Here is a 20,942-nt window from a genome sequence, read left to right as displayed (position 1 = left end):
TAGTTATCAAAATTAGAATAAAAGTTTCCCTTGGCTATTCTTTTCAGATTATTTACTTTATTCCTTTGCTTTTTGTATTTAAATACCTCAGAAGTATTCAGAGATCGAAATGCTTTTTTCCTTAGACGTTCTCATTTCTTTTAAGTATGTTACGAGGGGCGTAAAAGTAGTCAAACTAACAACATTCTCGATGTCCAATGTTTGAAAAGAAGCTTCCATTTTATTTTGAAGGAATCACTAGCAAAGTCATATCCAAAATTTCATGTGGGTTATGTGGTTAACGAGATATTAGTCATCACAACATTGGGGTATTATGTTTCTTGCAAATTTGCAGAAAATGGAAAACGATCTCCCATTTGGTATCTAGTAATAGTAATAGTCCGCTTATATGGCGCTCACATCCAGGCACACTGCCTGCTCACGGCGATACGTACATTCCTATCCCCGATCATAGGACACTATCGTAGTTTCCGATACTTTTTCAACTCCCTGGGGACTGTACAGCCATGCTGCATGTTAGGCGCAATGAACTAAACACTCACATTGCCAGCACATACTCACGGGTACCCATTTTACAGCTGGGTGAACTGAGACAGTGTAGATCTAAGTATCATGTCCAAGGATACTACGCAAATGTGCCCATCTCGGGAACCGAACCTCGGTGCCTCCTCGAAACAGGGCCTTCAGCGTGATAGGCAGACGCCTTACAACTGCACTATTGCGCTATCTCTTGGATAATGGTATACCCTCAGATAGTATCATATAAAATATGTTCAGCAAAGTATTGGATGACTTCCCGTCATCATCAACATTCAAAGATTTGGATTGCTTGATTTACATTGGTTTTTTTAGGACACCGTCATTTTAAATTTTCAAAAACATTGTGTCCAGATATACAACATATTGAGAGCTGACACTTGTGTGACCATTCAGTATTTAGTTTGAACCCTTGACACCATGTATGAATAAGTGAAAACTTTAGAATGAGTTATATCCTTATGATGACGTCAACTGAAAGGGGGTGGGTACTGTCTCCAAAACAAGCCCTTTCAGTAAACATGAAGGGGGAGTCACTTGAACAAGCGATTATAGTTTATAATTGCTTTTTTGGGTGCGGTTTAATATCTATGTTTGACTTTTACTAACATGCAACATGTTTTTTTTGCATATTTTATTCCAATTGGTGTAGGGGGATTCCCGCCAATACACCTTGATATAAAATTGGATCAAAATCTATTAATTCTTTCCTAAGTTCGCGTCTACCAAGCTTGGCATGTGCAAAACTGTTACACCTTCGCTGTGACCTTTAAAATGACCTCAAGGTCACTAAATTCAAGTGGTGTCGGTGAATCTCGCCAATATACCTTGGTTCCAAATTTGAACAAAATCCATCATATCTTTCTTGAGTTATCGCCCTAAAAAGCTGATTTGATGTATGAAATGCAACGAAAAACAAACACCCGCGTATTTACGAGTGATCAAAACTGTTATTACAATTTACGTAAATATTTATTACATTTTACCGCAACGAAAATTATTACAATTTACGTCAATTTTTATTACAATTTGCATATTACAATTAACGTCAATTCTTATTACAACATATGTCAAGGTTAATTATAATTTGCTACAAGTATTACAATTTACGTTTTTATTACAATTTACGTCGTAACAGGCCCTGAACTTGAAATTATGGAGACAAGTGAGACGGCATCAACTGTTTCATATTTAGATCTATGCATAAAGATTCAGTTTAAAAAAACTGTCAATAAGGCTGTATGACAAAAGGGATGATTTCAACTTTCCAATAGTCAACTTCCCTTTCATGTCGAGCAATATTCCAACAGCTCCAGCCTTTGGTGTTTACATATCACAACTTTTGAGGTATGATCGAGCATGCTCTTTTTCTCAGGATTTCAAAGAGCGCCGTACCTGCTCAGAAGTTTTTTGATCAAGGTTACAACATTCAAGGCCTCAGTAAAACTTTCAGTAAGTTTGATGGTGGACATGTGGAGGAAATTTCCAAATTTGATGCATCACTGACAGAAATTATGTCCGATGCAATTCCCTATTTTGACTTATACCATACGTCCCCGATTTATTTCAGATGAACAATTGACTAGACTTGGCCTATATTTATGACGTGTGTCATCGGTGGTGCAGGATACGCTCACATTTTCACCTTTTAGCGAACACCTCACTGACAGTTTGTTACTACTTATGACAGGAATCAATTTGACGTTTTTGTGTATCCAGTTCTTGTGTATATATATATATATATAAAGCATGTATATGATTGTGTTTGTGTGTGTGTGTGGTGGTAAGTTGTTGTTTTTTCACATTTTTTTATTCACATCAAGTAGGTACAGACACTTTTTGAGAAAGTCATATATGTTGACAGGAAGCTTTTTAATACAGCTTATGCATTAAATATGTATACCTTTTCCCATCCGTAAATTGACACATATTGTAATTCGCAATCTCAAAATTCTACTTTAAGCTGTTGAAGCGTCATGACACATCGGTCCATGTTGTGAGTAGTGGTAGCAAAGGATAGGAGCCCATTCTCATCACATAGGTCTCTTATATAATGTACTCCTTTACCGAACCAGTTTTCTATAATAAAATTTGAGTCTGTACACTGGTGGTTAAACCATATCGGTTCAGCTAGAAAATCCTGGATATCTCTTGGATCTGTCAAATGAGACCTATAGTATTTACTCCAAATATGTATCAAATCCTGCCAGTAGGGGTTATCAATTTTACAAAGTCTGTAAGACGATACATGGGCACCCAGTTGAAAAAGGAGTTTTAAAGGAAAATAACTATTATAGAGGTTCTTAAACATGCTTTTTTTCAGGATACTGAGCTTTAGAGATGATATAAACACATTTATATCTACCATTCTCAGTCCACCATTTTCATAGCTTCTTGTCAAGTTCGCCCGTTTAATTTTATCAGGCTTAGAGTTCCAAATAAACTTTTAAAAAATTGAACTTAGTTCATCAACAAATTCTTTAGGTGGTTGCGACAGAGCAGAAAATATATGAACAAGAGTACATAATGCTAAAGTTTTTATCACAGTTATTTTTTTCAATTAATGTCAATTTGCGTTTACGCCAATTTGCTAGTAATCTCGTAATGTTTTCTAGTCTTTTTCTGGTGTTGATAACCCATAGTTTTCCTAGTTTTGCGTTTTAGTTGAATACCAAGAACTTCAAAGTCACCATGAATCCAATCTAGATTAACATCTTCGCACACTTTAATATTCTTTCCAATCATTGACCCAAGCCATATTGCTTTATTTTTATCTGAATTCATTCTTAATCCTGAATAATAGTAAAACTTTCCAAAGTATTAAGTGCTGCTCTTAGGCTTTCTTCTGAGCCGTCCAAAAAAGTTAGTAATATCGTCAGCATACTGCCCTAATTTATGCTCTATGTTTATTAAATAAATGCCTTTAATCGTATCATTATGTCTAATCATAGTGTGATGATATTTCGGCTGCAAAAAGAAATAAATATGGGGAGATTGGGTCCCCTGTCTACCACAAGCCTCTACCGTTGTCAAAAAAAAAGAAGAGATGGCCATTTTGTATGACACAAGAGGTTGCATTGCTTATCAAAATGTGTACCCACTTTATCATCTGAGGGACCAAAGCCAAACCTTTCCAAAACTTTAGGAGTATAGCTATTTTTGACCTTACGGAATCAAAGGCTTTTCAAAGTCTATAGAATGTAGCATACCTTTCTTATTTTTTAGATTTTGTTTCCAGGATGATATCGTACAATAATCGTATATTATCCGCTAAAGATCTCCCTGGAATAAATCCTGTTTGATTTTCATGTATCAAAGATCCAAAACAGTCTTCATTCTCTTAGTGATACATGTGCTAATAATCTTGTACAGACAATTTAAAAGGGTGATTGGTCGCCAATTTTTTTAAGATAGGACCTATCCTTGTTTCCTTTAGAGCAGACATGTTATAATAATTCCTCTGTTAATGTTCAGACTCAAACAGCCATTACAAAGTGATTCATTAATATATCTGTGCACCCAAACCTTTAGTTCTTTCCAGAAAAACTTTAAAAATTCTATTGGAAAGCCGTCTACCCCAGGGGCTTTTATTATTTTTTCATTCCTTTTACTGCTTTTGAAATTTCGTCCAATGTAATTTCTTTTTCTAAGTGTCTCTTTGTTTGTTTATCTAAGAAGGAACTGGAACTTTTGAGAGGGAAATCCTGAATTTCCTTTTCTGAAACTCTATCACTTTGAGGAGTATAGATTTTTATAAAACTGTTTTTGTTCTTCTAGGATTTTTTTACCATCTAATATTTTTTCTCCTTTATCATCTATTAATTGACTAATCAACTTGCTTGTATAGTTTTGGTTTTCCAAATGACAGAAGTATTTTGTCGGCTTTTCACCTTCCTCATACCATTTTATTCTGTTTCTTATTTGAATCCCTCTAGTTGCTTCTCCCCTTAACTTTTCAATTTCTTCTTGAAGTTTAGTAAGTTCATTTAGTTTTTCTTCCCTTATATTTTGAAAGTTCCTCCTAATTTCGTTTTCAACTTCACATATTCTATCTTCCAACTGTTCAATTTTACGGCACCGGTTTTTCTTCAGAAATGAAGACATAGATATGGATTCGCCTCTAACCTTCATAAGAAATGTTTCCAGAAACAAAGTGTCACTAATGGTTAATTTAAGGTTTTTGTCGCTGATATCTTGTATTTCTTGATATGTGTTTCTATTAAGATATTCTTGTTTCATATCTTTCAAAATTGTATTGACTTTTTCAACATAATCTTTATTGTGTAATAAAGAGGTATTAAATTTCCAATATCCCTTACCTTTTTCTTTAGACAAAGTATTTGATATTGATATTATAACTTTACTGAATGGTCTGATTTGTATCCTGGGACAATATTGCAATCTATTGTAAGATTTGCCAAGTCTTGAGATAGTAAAAAGAAATCCAACCTAGCCTGCTGTCTAGGATTTCTTTTCCACCATGTAAAACCTTTAGAGCCTTGGTTATATTGTCTCCAAATATCCAACAAATCGTAATTTTCTATCATTTCTAGGACCACTTGCCTGGCTTTAGGGTTGTTAACATGCCGATAGTTCTCTAAATCTATGGATGGTTCAAGTACGAAGTTCCAGTCTCCACACAAGACCAAAGAATCATTTTCTAGGCTGTCGATATTTCTGAAAACATTCTCATAGAAAGTTGGGTCGTCATTGTTTGGGCCGTAAATATTTGAAAGGGTAAGTTTTATACCATCAATTGAGATGTCTGCAATAATAAAGTTGCCATTAGGATCTTTTATTGTTCTATGTATTTTGACTTCAATATTGTTATTGAAAAGAATGGCAACCCCTCTAGCATTAGATCTATAAGGGGCAATAATGCACTCTAATCCCCATTCGTTTCTCATTAGTAGTTCATCTTTTTCAGCAACGTGAATATCTTGTAGACAAATAATTGAGCAACATTTTTTTCTCCATATGTTCATTATTTCTCTACGCTTATTTTTCTCCCCGAGGCCCCTGCAGTTTACCGACACTATTTTAATTTTATTATCCATGGTCATGTTTGACAAAGTCAAGGGTATGCATAGGTATTACATGTAATACGTCTATGGCAACATGGTTATTTTTGGAAGTGATTAACGCGTAGCATGAAGTACCTACAAGTGTGGAATTTTTCGTTAATAAACAGAAGTAAAAAGACAGAAAACAAAATGTATAAAAACAAAGAAAAATCCTGGAGGCGATGTTGGTCAACCTGGATTACCCTGCCCACATAAGTTAAGAAAGCATTATGCAGTTGTATGTGAAAAAGGATGATATTCGTTGAAGTTACTTGTACAACAAAACCTGAGAACAGTGACAACCTGTTCTTCAATATAAGTCTACAATGCACCATGAAAGTTAGGCGTTACTTTCACTGAAATTGCCTTGAGGTATTATGTATCAAGCAATCTTCGTTATAAATTTGATTCATCGTGTTTCTAACGAAAAACAGGTGTGATCCAAATTTACTTTGCATTGTGCAAAATAGCGGAGATAAACATTTACATTCCAAAAGCAGACCTTCGCTTAGTTCGTATAATGTGAACACGCAAAGAAGCACCATTACAGTTCTGAAAACATACATTACAGGAATGACTGTACCTTTAGAGCATAAGAAATTAAGGAACAATGAAGATCAAATTTTCCACTGGACATGGTGCAAAGTCACAACAACAACAAAAAATATCTTTCTGTATTCTCAAAGCAGATGTTGACTAAAACCATTAAAGTTTATCAATAAATAAAACTTAAGACCATTGTTCAGCCTGGAGTTATCCTGCCCATGTAGCTTAAAGGATGATTTCAAATTTGTATAATACAACAAAAGAAATACCTTTCTACGATTTGCCGAATAATATTCACAGAAAACATTGTTACTAATACAACACAACTTGAGATCACTGACAACCTGATCATCAGTAAAAGGCTACATTGCCAACAGAAATTACAAATAACAAGTATTGAAATGAAATTATGAAATTGTGTATCAATTAAAATCTTTGTCTTAAAAAATCTTTTATATAAGTTTAATTCTTAATATATCCTTAACAAAAGCGGGTATCACCTGGTATACAGGCATCACTGTACCTTAAGAACATAGGAGATTAAGGAATAATGTTATCAGCACACAGTTATCCTGCCCATACAAACTACACTTGAAGTGATTTGTGATTGCGTAATGAAATGGAAGATCAAGTTTTCCACTGAATATAGTGCAGAGTCACAAAAAGAAAATATCTTTCGGTCTTCTCAAATGTTCACTAAGACCATAAGGGTTTATCAGTAAATAAAAACTTGAGGCCATTGTTCAACCTGGAGTTATCCTGTCCATATAACTTAGAATGGTGATTTCTAATTTGTATGGTACAAAAAGACACAAAAGAAATACCTTTCTACGATTTGCAGAATAATATTCGCAGAAAACATTGTTACTTGTACAACACAACTTGAGATCACTGCCAACCTGATCATCAGTAAAGGACTACATTGCCAACAGAAATTATAAGTTACATATATTGACATTAAATTATGGAATTGTGTATCAGCTAAAGTCTTTGTCGTGAGAAGTCTTTTATATAAGTTTAATTCTTAATATATCCTTTACAGAAGCGGGTATCACCTGATATAGTACAAAAATAGCAAACAAAGACTTTCCTCATTCTAACAGCAAACATTCACTGTACAAGTGCTTTGTAGAGGTAATAGGACTTAAAAAAGTAGCATCATGTTCCTCGGCGTGGAGCGACTGTGCCCACATTTGATACAGATGACATAAATAGAAATTATAAATTACATATATTGAAATTAAATTCTGGAATTGTGTATCAACTAAAATCTTTGTCGTGAGAAGTCTTTTATATAAATTTGATTCTTAATATATCTTTTGCAGAGGCGAGTATCACCCGATATAGTGCAAAAATAGCAAACAGAAACATTCCTCATTCTAACAGCAAACATTCACTGTACAAGTACTTTGTAAATGAAATAGGTCTTAGAAAAAATAGCATCATATTCCTCGGCGTGGAGCTACTGTGCTCACATAAGATACAGATGACATAAACATCATAAGTTAAACATGTCTTATGAAATTGTGTATCGGACAAAGTTTGGTTCATCATTTTTCTATATAAAAAAATGGACATCAACTGGTTTCTACTCTTTATGATACGTGATGGCAAGAGTATGTCTTTCTGAGCTCTAACAACAAACATCACAGAGTACACTATCTTGGGACAGGAGAAATTGAGAACAGAGTTCAAAGAACGAGGTTACGCTGCCCATGCAAAATTAGAGTTGACATGATTAACATGGATCATAGTATCATTATAGAGTGGAGGCTCAAGTTATTTGTGGTAAGTTTGGTTCATGAATGAGAACAGGTGTCATTAGAATTTCGTTTTGTATGGTGCGAAACGGCCCGAAGCGTTATAGATTAGGCTAGGCACAAAGTGAAAGACCCACCGGAAGTGCTGCCTACTGCTTTGTCAACATCCGGCCACAACACTCAAAGCGAATTAAACGAATTAAAAATGCATTATAACTGACTTTGATGTATGTTTGGTTTATAATAATTCCCTGGTGAGAATACGTGTAATCTGGTTCCTTTTCGTGTGGCACGAAAAGGAAAAAAAGAGTAGTTCAATGTTGGATCCACCGCCAACAGCAAACCCTCCCCAGATATGTAGAATTTTTGTCAACCGTTATAGACCCGCTATAGACAGCTATATCGGGGTAGCTGTGTATGTTGAGGTACAATATCTTCTCATAAGTTTTCATTACTATCAATGCATCCCGCTGATATATGATAACATACATGATAACAGCACTCCATGTCCAGCTCGTTAAACAACACAATAAAAATACAATTATTATAATAGACTCACTCAGCGGGTCCCAGCCGTTAAAACACCAAAATAACCAATCTAAACAAATAAATGAAGTGCTAAAAAGCACCAAGAATCTGCACGCCTCAGGTAAAAAGGTAGAGTGCAAAAGTGGCAGATCCGGCAAAATAGTGCCAATCTTACTCTGCTCAATAAATCAGAATGGTCTCAGTGTTAGCATTGCCATATTGTGTGTACTTTGCATGTTTATTTATGTGGAATTGCTTCATTTTTCTATTTCTATAGGGGTTTTGGGGACGTGGGGGGTACTCCCTAAAACTTAAGTGAATTTTGAATGAAAACGGCTACAAACATGATAATAAATAAAAAGCCGTGATTATGAAGGGAAAATAAAAAATAATGTAGTTTGATGTAATTAGATGAGAAGAGATGAGGAATAGAACTAAACTGATTGATATAAAGTGGGGCTGGTTGGGGAGGGTGTGGAATTGTATAGCATAGTGGGAGCTTGATTTGAAAACAGTTAAGCTGTTTATAATTAAATAATGGGTGAAGAAAGAAAAAGGGGTTAAACGGGGGTGGGGTGAGGGAGTGGTATGGGAGCATTGAAGGGGGCAAAGCAGGCTGAGCGAGTGTAGTAATTGAGAGGCAGTAGTAAGCTTGGCCTTGACTGAGAGGCTATGGGCGGCCTTGATCGTGGAGTTTGTTATGGTTGGTCCTTGAGAGGTGGCCGGGATCGGTGGTGGCTGGAGTCGCGCGGACCTCGGAGGAGACAGTAGTTGTTTGGCAAAAGCTACAAATAAAACATACAATGTACCACCTTTACGTGAGATATAACGCTGTACAAGGCTTTGAAGAATAAACATATTGTCAGTGGTGGAGTCGCTCTCTCAAAGCCCGCTTGTGATTCGTGAATTTTATCTTTCGAATCAGCCCAGAAAACGAGTCTTTTATTAATGATATACAAGAAAACTTTACTAAAAATACTAAGTAATGTGATACTGCGGTAATTATATGCTAATTTTGGATCCCCACCCTTAAACAGTGGAATTATAATACCGGTATCCCATGCTTCTGGGAAGGCTGCATTTTCGAGCATAGTACTAGTAAGTAAGGCGTAAGCACATCTTTCGCGTTCTTGAAAAACTCTGGTATAATATTGTCTATTCCTGCAGATTTGTCATTCTTCAGATGTCGTATACTTTCCCTTATTTCAAACTCTGAAATTGGTGCATCTAGAATATTAGTGGTAATTTCATCTTCAACATCATTGTTCATAATAAAATCAAAGAAAGGCCTGAACACGTTACCATTATCTTCTTTCTCAGGGTCTGAAACATTAAATAAGGTTTTGAAGTGGTCGTACCACTCATGACTTGGAATAGTATTTTCTGTAAAGTTGGATTTTAAACTTTTTATTACTTCCCAAAAACGTATAGGATCCTTGAGAGGTGTCGGGGATCGGTGGTGGCTGGAGGAGCGCGGACCTCGGAGGAGACAGTAGTTGTTCGGAGGTAGAGTTGGTGTGAAATAATGAAGGAATAGAGAGGCGCTCGAGCACTACCACATTTGAACCTAACTTATAAAATTAATGTAATCATTCAAGTAAAATACATGACATCGGAAAATGCACTGACATCATAACACTTTCATCTGCAACAGCACTACATCAGTCAGTTGTCCTAGCATATTTTATTTAACCGAATGTTCCAGCCAATGCCGAGAAGAGTTTGAGTCACAGTGTTACGACCAGCGTGTCTTATATTAGCTGCTTGAAGGAGGCCATTTGAGTAAAATCATTAACTGATAATCCCATGAGGTTATTAATCGGTGTGATATCGTCAAGCTAGTTAAACAAACAATGCAAAACATTTGACGTAAATTTAGGTAATATAATAGTAGGATACTTGTGTTTATAAATGATGGGTAAATTTGTGCACAATCGCCAACGTATGAAGGGACTATGTAAGTCCTTCTAGGGTGGGTTGGTTGAGGGGGTGGTATGGGAGCATTGAGGGGGGCAGGGCAGGCTAAGAGAGTGTAGTAATTGAGAGGCAGAAGTAAGCTTGGTTGAGTGGCCTTGACTGAGGGGCTATGGGCGGCCTTGATCGTGGAGTTGGTTGGTGTTTGAGAGGTGGCGGGGATCGGTGGTGGCTGGAGGTGAACGGACCTCGGAAGAGACAGTAGTTGTTCGGTGGTAGAGTTGGTGTGAAATAATGAAGGCATAGAGAGGCGCGCGGACCTCTGAGAAGACAGGCGGTTGGAGAGAGAGGTGAAGTTATAGATGGCTTGATAGTGAGCTGAAAGTGGATCGAGATTGCTAGGTTGAGAGGTGGGCGCGGACGTCGGAGAGGTCAGTCACGCACATATGGTGAATTTGGAGTGACTACATACCTATCCGTGAAACAGTTTAGTAATGAAACAATAGGCGAGAGCTTTCAATACAACTAATAGCTCATGACAGGTAATTAATGACAGATGGTCGGATTGGGGTGTGTTGATAGTTATAGCCCGGGAAAGCCACTTTTAAGAAAACAAGAGTTGAAAATGGTGTGGCTCAACCGGCAATGGGTATGGTTGAGTGCTCGTGTGAATGTGGGAAAAACATGTATTTTGAGTAAAAGTAAATATTCTCGCCTATGGGCCAACATATTTTTCGCGAGATTTTTTAATATCGTTCTAAGTTAGTCGAATAAAGTCAAAATGAGTTGAAATTTGTGTCATTATGTTTATAAACATACACTCATTCATTTATAACCTCCTAAACATGAATTCTGAGCGAAATTAAACATTCTCGCCCATGGGCGAGAGTTTTTAATATGGCTCTAAATTAGCTGAATTAAGTCAAAATGAGTTGAAATTTGTGTCATGATGCTTATAAACATACACTCATTCATTTATAACCACCTAAACATGAATTCTGAGCGAAACTAAACATTCTCGCCCATGGGCGAGAGTTTTTAATATGGCTCTAAATTAGCTGAATTAAGTCAAAATGAGTTGAAATTTGTGTCATGATGCTTATAAACATACACTCATTCATTTACAACCTCCTAAACATGAATTCTGAGCGAAACTTAACATTTTCGCCCATGGGCCAACATATTTGCTGAATCAGGGATACTCTACAACAGGGATAGGTCACTCGCTTGCTTTCTTTACCATTTGTACTAATTAACGTGTGCCTCGTCATGCTCCAACGCACACGGTGATTTGGTTCGTTCCCAGCGCAACTTCGGCTGCGTTTAACAGTACTTCAGCCAGTGTATTGTATCAGTCGGAATTTTACAAGGAATGAATTAATTAATTAAGAGCAAAAATTTTATGTGAATGAATGAAAGAAATAAAGAAACAGAACAAGAAAAAGAAATACATATGTGAAGGATTGAAAGAATAAATGATACACCACGGCCATCCCTCCCCAAACATGTTAAAGAACGCAAAACTATCGGCAGAACACATGTGCTGTCCTTTTTTTTTTAAATCTACTTTGAGATATTTTTTCATATTAGTAACTAATTCAGATATCTTATTGCATGTGTGGAATGGCATGGGCATTGACAGAATGTTAACTGACACTGTCACACACCCCTCAAATACAGAAAGTTTAGAACTATCACAAAGCGTTGTAAACACATTTCCAGTTTTGTCACATACTAAGATCAACAACAAAGAAAGAAGTTTTAGAACTATAACACTCAAGCATCACAAGCATCAATGGCGTATCAGAACAGATCGGCGATATGTCATATTTGTCACACACCTCAAATACACCCTAACAAAAGAATTTAAATTATAAAACTATCACTATTACTTGCAAACATCTTTCACCTGATGGTATATTCCCCTCATAAAAATTAAAGGTGTATGTGAAAGATGTTTTAGAACAATAACTAGAAACACTCAAACAACGCCCTGTAGTATGTCAATGGCAGATCGGCGATATGTCATTATTTTCACACACCTCAAAAACACCCTAACATTTTTTTTAAATTATGAAACTATCACTATTACTTGCAAACATCTTTCACCTGATGGTATATTCCCCTCATAAAAATTAAAGGTGTATGTGAAAGATGTTTTAGAACAATAACTAGAAACACTCAAACAACGCCCTGTAGTATGTCAATGGCAGATCGGCGATATGTCATAATTTTCACACACCTCAAAAACACCCTAACAATTTTTTTTAAATTATGAAACTATCACTATTACTTGCAAACACCTTTCACCTGATGGAATATTCCCCTCATAAAAATTAAAGGTGTATGTGAAAGATGTTTTAGAACAATAACTAGAAACACTCAAACAACGCCCTGTAGTATGTCAATGGCAGATCGGCGATATGTCATAATTTTTCACACACCTCAAAACACCCTAACAATTTTTTTTAAATTATGAAACTATCACTATTACTTGCAAACACCTTTCACCTGATGGAATATTCCCCTCATAAAAATTAAAGGTGTATGTGAAAGATGTTTTAGAACAATAACTAGAAACACTCAAACAACGCCCTGTAGTATTTCAATGGCAGATTGGCGATATGTCATAATTTTCACACACACCTCAAATACACCTAACAATTTTTTTAAATTATAAAACTATCACTATTACTTGCAAACACCTTTCACCTGATGGAATATTCCCCTCATAAAAATTAAAGGTGTATGTGAAAGATGCTTAGAACAATAACTAGAAACACTCAAACAACGCCCTGTAGTATTTCAATGGCAGATCGGCGATATGTCATAATTTTCACACACCTCAAATACACCCTAACAATTTTTTAAATTATAAAACTATCACTATTACTTGCAAACACCTTTCACCTGATGGTATATTCCCCTCATAAAAATTAAAGGTGTATGTGAAAGATGTTTTAGAACAATAACTAGAAACACTCAAACAACGCCCTGTAGTATTTCAATGGCAGATCGGCGATATGTCATAATTTTCACACACCTCAAATACACCCTAACAATTTTTTTAAATTATAAAACTATCACTATTACTTGCAAACACCTTTCACCTGATGGTATATTCCCCTCATAAAAATTAAAGGTGTATGTGAAAGATGTTTTAGAACAATAACTAGAAACACTCAAACAACGCCCTGTAGTATTTCAATGGCAGATTGGCGATATGTCATAATTTTCACACACCTCAAAAACACCCTAACAATTTTTTTTAAATTATGAAACTATCACTATTACTTGCAAACATCTTTCACCTGATGGTATATTCCCCTCATAAAAATTAAAGGTGTATGTGAAAGATGTTTTAGAACAATAACTAGAAACACTCAAACAACGCCCTGTAGTATTTCAATGGCAGATCGGCGATATGTCATAATTTTCACACACCTCAAATACACCCTAACAAATTTTTATAAATTATGAAACTATCACTATTACTTGCAAACATCTTTCACCTGATGGTATATTTCCCTCATAAAAATTAAAGATGTATGTGAAAGATGTTTTAGAACAATAACTAGAAACACTCAAACAACGCCCTGTAGTATTTCAATGGCAGATCGGCGATATGTCATAATTTTTCACACACCTCAAATACATCCTAACAAATATTTTTAGTTATAAAAATATCACTATTACTTGCAAACACCTTTCAACTAAAGGTATATTTCGCTTCTAAAAATTAAACGCATATGTGAAAGAAGTTTTTAGCGATATTATTTAGTCTTTCTTCGCTGTGTACTGAGAATTGAAGCCAGTGAGCTACAACATGCCGACTTGAAACTTTACTACAAATCTACTGTACTAATACTGACACTAATAACAATTATTTGACTTAAAATGAAGTGACAGAATAGGTAACTTATCTTCTACATGTAGGTTTTCAGTTGTCACAACACTCAGCGTATGTAACCGGCTGTTGAAAATAAACCGGGTTCAATCTTAAAAACTACGCTGCCGCCATATTGGCTACACTAGTCACGTGACGAGCCGAGGCATACGCTAAGGGGCTTTCCGAGGAGTGACCACTCCCCCTTATATAGTCTCCCTGGCTGAATTAAGTCAAAATGAGTTGAATTTTGTGTCATGATGCTTATAAACATACACTCATTCATTTACAACCTCCAAAACATGAATTCTGAGCAAACTTAAACATTCTCGCCCATGGGCGAACAGTGGCCCATGGGCCGGCCCATGGGCGAGCGAGTTTAAATTTAAAGATTTCGAAATTTTTTTCTCCATTTTTTCATCCTTGGCATATATTCATAACAACTGCATGTTTAATTTGGTCAAATCCCTTGTCAGAAAGTGCCCACAGTGCGGAGAGTCCAGAATTAAATTGTGACGTGTTAAATATACTGAGTCAAAAAAGAAACCTCACATTCTTTCTTCAGGGCACTATACAAGAACAAGAGATGGTAAAATGGTTAAATTGTTATTATTTCATTGCTGAGATTCGTGTGATGTACTCGATACACTGACAGTGCCATAATCAGTTCCATTAGGCTACACCGCCGTTCCAAAACATGGGTATACAGAATGTCAAGTCACAAGAATAAAAATGCGAAATTTCTCAGTTCAATATCGTGTATGGCCGCCCCGCGCATACACCACTGCCAAACACCGTCTCCTCATCGACTGCCTGATGCTTGTGAACACGTGGTTGGGGATTCTGCGCCATTGCTCTTGCAAGGCAGCGCCAAGTTCCTGCAAATTCTGAGGTTGGCTCCTAAGACCACAAAGCCTTCTCCCAAGTGCATCCCAAACGTGCTCTATTGGATTAAGGTCAGGGGACCTCGATGGCCAGTCCATGACGTTGAATCCAGCGTTTTGAAAGACATTTCGTGTCAACATCGCGGTATGCGGCCGAGCATTATCATGCTGGAACTTGAGACCTGGGCCATGAGCCGCCATGAAAGGAACGAGTTCAGGGGGTGAGCACCTGGTCGCGGTAAGCAGCAGCTGTGAGGTTTCCACGGATGACCAGAAGTCGGGAACGGTTGTTCCCACAGAAAGCACCCCACACCATGCAACTTCCGCCCCCGAATCTGTCGACTTCCTGTACACAACATTGGGCATACCGTTCACGACGTCGTCTCCAGACTCTAAGGGTAAACCTGGGATTCAACGCTAAAGACGACTCGATTCCAGTCTCTCTGGGTCCATCGGAGGTGACGTTGGGCCCACAGCAGACGTTGACGTTGATGAAACGGCGTCAATATTGGCCCACGATATGGACGTCGAGAATGGAGATTGGCAGCCCGCAACCGATTTCGAATGGTCTGTGAGGACATTCGACCTCTAAACATCTCAGCCCTGGTTCGTGTAGCCGGCAGAAATCTGTCACGTAGGTGACGTAGGACGATTTGACGGTTTTCTGCTCGTGACGTCAGACGTGGACGACCCGACCTTGGGCGATCAGAAGTGGTGCCAGTTTGTTGTAGACGACCTCGCAAGTCATACACAGTACGACGGCTGCATCCCATTGCTCTTGCGACGTCAATAACTGATCTTCCCGCTTGCAACATGCCCAACGGCACTTTCACGTTGCACATTTGACAATCGTGGCATTTCAAGTACCCTTAGAACTGTGGTTTAAAAGTGTTTTTTCAATTCTTGAGGCCAATGGAAACACGTGCATATGAAGAAAACTTCGATGCGAAGATCACGTGATCGACTGCACGTGCAAAACCTGATTTGGCACCAACGTCATTTGCACGACGAATGGATGGGTTTGAGTAGGTTTTGCTAACGTTTTTCTAGAGTCGGAAGATAGGGATCCCATTTCGGATACATAGATGTATCATCAGAGAAAATTTATTCCTTATTTTTCAAATTACATTTTGTGAAGTTTCTTTTTTGACTCAGTATATATCATTTTTCGTCATTTAGCTAAGAGCACCCTTGATACTTCGGTTATTATATTTTCCATAAGTATTTATCAATCTGAAGGTCGCCCAAATCATCTGGCGTCCGCACATCGTTCCAACGCACCTGGGTACCACTTTTAAGCAACATTTGTCAGTTCTTTCTTGAGTTATGCGCTAACAATTTTTATATTTGCAAAACCCTCAGATTTTTGCTGTGACCTTGCAAGTTATCTCAAGGTCACTAAATTCAACTGGTGTCCGTGAATCTCGCCACGACACCTTGGTACCAAATTTGAACAAAATCCATCATATCTTTCTTGAGTTAACGCTCTAGCAATCTTTATATTGGCAAATCCATCAGATTTTTGCTGTGACCTTGCAAATTATCTCCAGGTCACTAAATTCAACTTGTGTCGATGAATCTCGCCACGACACCTTGGTACCAAATTTAAACAAAATCCATCATTTCTTGAGTTATCATCCTAACAAGCTTATCTGATGTATGAAATGCAACGAAAAACGAACACACACGTATTTACGAGTGATTAAACTGTTATTACAATTTACGTAAATAATTATTACATTTTACCGCAACTAAAATTATTACAATTTACGTCAATTTTTATTACAATTTGCGTATTGCAATTTACGTCAATTCTTATTACAATTTACGTTTTTATTACAATTTACGTCAAGGTTTATTACAATTTGCTACAAGTATTACAATTTACGTTTTTATTACAATTTACGTCGTAACAGGCCCTGAACTTGAAATTATGGAGACAAGTGAGACGGCATCAACCGTTTCATATTTAGATCTGTCCATAAGGCTGTATGACAAAAGGGATGATTTCAACTTTCCAATTTTCCAGATTAGACTCATAGTGACGAAAAACAATTATGTACTAAAGCCCTATTCGTCTCCCCTCGCCGCCATCTTTGACGATTTGTATGCCGTTTAGGGATGCTATGACTGCCGTTTAGGGATGCTGCCGTGTTGGGATGCTATGAATGCCGTTTTGTACGCTCGGCGACCGTTCTCGCGCGCTCTTGTAGCTGATACGCGACTTTTGTATCCATTTCAAACGATTTGTGTTCCATTACAGATGTATTGTTTCGGTTTTAGAGGATATTGTTACAGTTTTGGTGGTTTTTGTTCTATTTTGGTGTATGTGAGTTCAGTTTTGATGATTTGTTCACCGTTTGTATGGTAGGCCTGTTGTGTACCTCTCCCATTTCATCGTGGAGGATTCAGTCGTCTGCGCAGCGCTTACGGAAATCTGTATGCCTGATAAACGTGAGTCATCCCCAATTCAGTATCTTTCAGTAAACATACTCAGATGGCAGATTTTCAAATATCAGCAGAATATTTTCAAATGTTTATCAAGGATTATGGAGATCAGCTTTTAATTTCAAATTCATTCATAAACGTATAAACATATTGAAATAACCGGGCTTACCTTTATATCTGAGGCTGTGCTAATCTTCATCAATGCTGATAGTGTCGGATCCTTCGCGGACGCAGACGCCATGGCTGTCTAGATTTGCTGTCTTTCTCTCGGAGACACCGGCAAAGTGCACTCTCGAACTCTTAATAACTTCTCTGTTCAAGAGCTGTTAGGTATTCCCATGTTGAAACACACCCTTAACGGGCTAGCTGATCCATTTACACGTGACATGTTCCCTGGATTGAGAGGGACCTAGGTAGGTCCAATTGTAATTGGATTGTTTTCTGTGAAATAGTGTTTCATACCGCTATTGTTTCCCATGATATATTTTTCCATGTCTGTTTTGTCGACTGCTTGTGCTCCTGAAGAGGAACGTCAGATGTACAGATGCCACACATCGTGAGTGTTCACACACGCGGATACTAGTTTATCCCTCTACATCAAATTGTGTGAGAAAGAGAGATTATTATTATTATTATTATACTTTGACAGAGTGGCATTTTGTTTGTATGTTATATGGTGGGGATATAAATTGTAGATTGCGAGCCTTGTCTTGTCTTGAGCAGTAGTTCAGGCACCGCCTTCAATTCCTGGGGAATAGTTGTTTCTAGGACAATCACCGCTTTCAATTCCTGGGGAATAGTTGTTTCGAGGAAACTCACGGCTTTCAATTCCTGGGGAATAGTTGTTTCTAGGACAATCACCGCTTTCAATTCCTAGGGAATAGTTGTTTATAGCACAGAGATATGTGCAATGTGAGGCTGGCGCCTGTCCAAATAGGCCGGTCTAAAACAGGTTCTAAGTCGTTCGTGCCGCGAGCTACTTGCCTGCCGCCTTTTCAGATAACAGACGTAATACATTGTCTATCTCCATCACACACTCCCCCTTCACCGTTACATACACGCACCCCTCCGCCAACCGTTCATCTCCCAGGCAGTTCCCTCCCGTCACTGTGGGCACTAAATTACCTCTTAGACGCTGAAAATATAGAACGATGATAACTTTACAAAGTAGCCCCAATGAAATGGGAAATTCTTCATCTAGGTCTGCATGACAGATTCCGGGACTGATAGACTGTTCCCCAGTCTGCATATTTAGCCAACCACAGCACTGTTATAACCAGACTGGTACCCTCAACATTGTGGCCCAGTCTTGTCATCTACAGAGTCGAGCAAAAAGTATTCGGACACTTGACGTAATTTCCATAGACTTTCATGTTAATTTAGTGTAGTATAATTAATTTTCATGAATATAATTTTCGTAAGATCCAAGTCAAATTTTGCACATTTGTGAGGAATCATTTAACCTACAATCACATAAGTTCTGTTTAAATTTCCGTTGCTTAATTATCGAATGGCAACAATTTAATCACCATGTGTACAGTGCCTATGGGATTGTGCATGGTGGAACCATACATAAGTTGATAAATGTGCTGTCATGCGTTAAATAGTGGTCGGAAAATTGAACTGAAATTATGTGCGCAGAGCAGAGATGATTTCAAAATTGCCTGTCAAATTTTACAAAGATCCATTCTAAACTCACTTCATGAAGAGTATTTATGCTACATTGAAATAACATGTAAGTCTATGGAAATTACGTCAAGTGTCGGAATACTTTTTGCACGGGTCTGTACATTGACGATACTTTCATCAGCGTATATGTAGAAAATACATTCATATACACAGGAGATCGATCTTCACCTGTTTTATCACGGTATGCAGTGTTTTCTTCATGTTGTTTGTTCTGAGAGTCTCTGTTACTGTGTGAATGAACTGTGGCAGTAATAAGTACGTTCACTGTGGTAAACTGTCATATTGGATGTCAGGGATGAAATCTCGAATACTTTCCATACCTTATCAACTCCTGTGTTTCCTGACGCCACACACAAGTATTGTGATGTATGTGAACGTTTGTGTATCCTCACACCACACATGAGTATTGTCATGTATGTGAACGTTTGTGTTTCCTGACACCACACAGCAGTATTGTCATGTATGTGAACGTCTGTGTTTCCTGACACCACACATAAGTTTTGTCATGTATGTGAACGTTTGTGTTTCCTGAAACCACACAGGAGTATTGTCATGTATGTGAACGTCTGTGTTTCCTGACACCACACATGAGTATTGTCAAGTATGTGAACGTCCGTGATTCCTGACACCACACACGAGTATTGTCATTTATGTGAACGTCTATGTTTCCTGACACCACACAGCAGTATTGCCATGTATGTGAACGTCTGTGTTTCCTGACACCACACATGAGTATTGTCCTGTATGTGAACGTCTGTGTTTCCTGACACCACACACGAGTATTGTCATGTATGTGAACGTCTGTGTTTCCTAACACCACACGGCAGTATTGTCATGTATGTGAACGTCTGTGTTTCCTGACACCACACAGCAGTATTGTGATGTATGTGAGAGTCTGTGTTTCCTGACACCACACACGAGTATTGTCAAGCATTGAACGTTTGTGTTTCCTGACACCACACACAACTATTCTCATGTATGTGAACGTCTGTGTTTCCTCACACCAGACAGCAGTATTGTCATTTATGTAAACGTTGGTGTTTCCTGACACCACACACAAGTAGTGTCATGTAAGTGAACGTTTGTGTTTCCTGACTCCACACATGAATGTTGTCATGTATGTGAACGTCTGTGTTTCCTCACACCAGACAGCAGTATTGTCATTTATGTGAACGTTGGTGTTTCCTCACACCACACACGAGTATTGTCATTTATCTGAACGTCTGTGTTTCTTGACACCACACAGCAGTATTGTCGTTTGTGAATATATGTGTTTCCTAACAGAACACAGCAGTATTTTCACTTATGTGACTGTTTCTCTTTCCTGACACCACACATGAGTATTGTCATGTATGTGAACGTTTGTGTTCCTTGACACCACACAGCAGTATTGTCATGTATGTGAACGTGTGCCTTTCCTGACACCACACACGAGTATTGTGATGTATGTGAACGTCTGTGTTTCCTAACACCACACAGCAGTATTGTCATGAATGTGACTGTTTGCGTTTCCTGACACCACACACGAGTATTGTCATATATGTGAACGTCTGTGTTTCCTGACACCACACACGAGTATTGTGATGTATGTGAACGTCTGTGTTTCTTGACACCACACATGAATATTGTCATGTATGTGAACGTCTGTGTATCCTCACACCACACACGAGTATTGTCATGTATGTGA

The 20,942-nt window shown here is 37.7% G+C and overlaps 2 protein-coding genes across 2 annotated transcripts in view; one reads left to right on the top strand and one right to left on the bottom strand.

Moving 5' to 3' along the window:
* LOC124275331 overlaps window positions 1-17,885 on the bottom strand; it is a 52,952-nt gene extending 35,067 nt beyond the window's left edge. The window contains exon 1 of the mRNA XM_046710831.1: window positions 17,736-17,885. Coding sequence (XP_046566787.1) covers window positions 17,736-17,807 — 72 coding nt within the window. The 5' untranslated portion in view covers window positions 17,808-17,885. The remainder of the gene's footprint in view (window positions 1-17,735) is intronic.
* Window positions 17,886-18,008: 123 nt separating this feature from the next.
* Window positions 18,009-20,942, top strand: part of LOC124275359 — a 50,501-nt gene continuing 47,567 nt past the window's right edge. The window contains exon 1 of the mRNA XM_046710880.1: window positions 18,009-18,122. Coding sequence (XP_046566836.1) covers window positions 18,043-18,122 — 80 coding nt within the window. The 5' untranslated portion in view covers window positions 18,009-18,042. The remainder of the gene's footprint in view (window positions 18,123-20,942) is intronic.

This window comes from Haliotis rubra, unplaced genomic scaffold (genome assembly GCF_003918875.1).
Source record: "Haliotis rubra isolate DU_JTF1 unplaced genomic scaffold, ASM391887v1 Scf1046, whole genome shotgun sequence".
Lineage (NCBI taxonomy): Eukaryota > Metazoa > Mollusca > Gastropoda > Lepetellida > Haliotidae > Haliotis > Haliotis rubra.
This window is presented reverse-complemented; position numbering and strand designations above follow the sequence as displayed.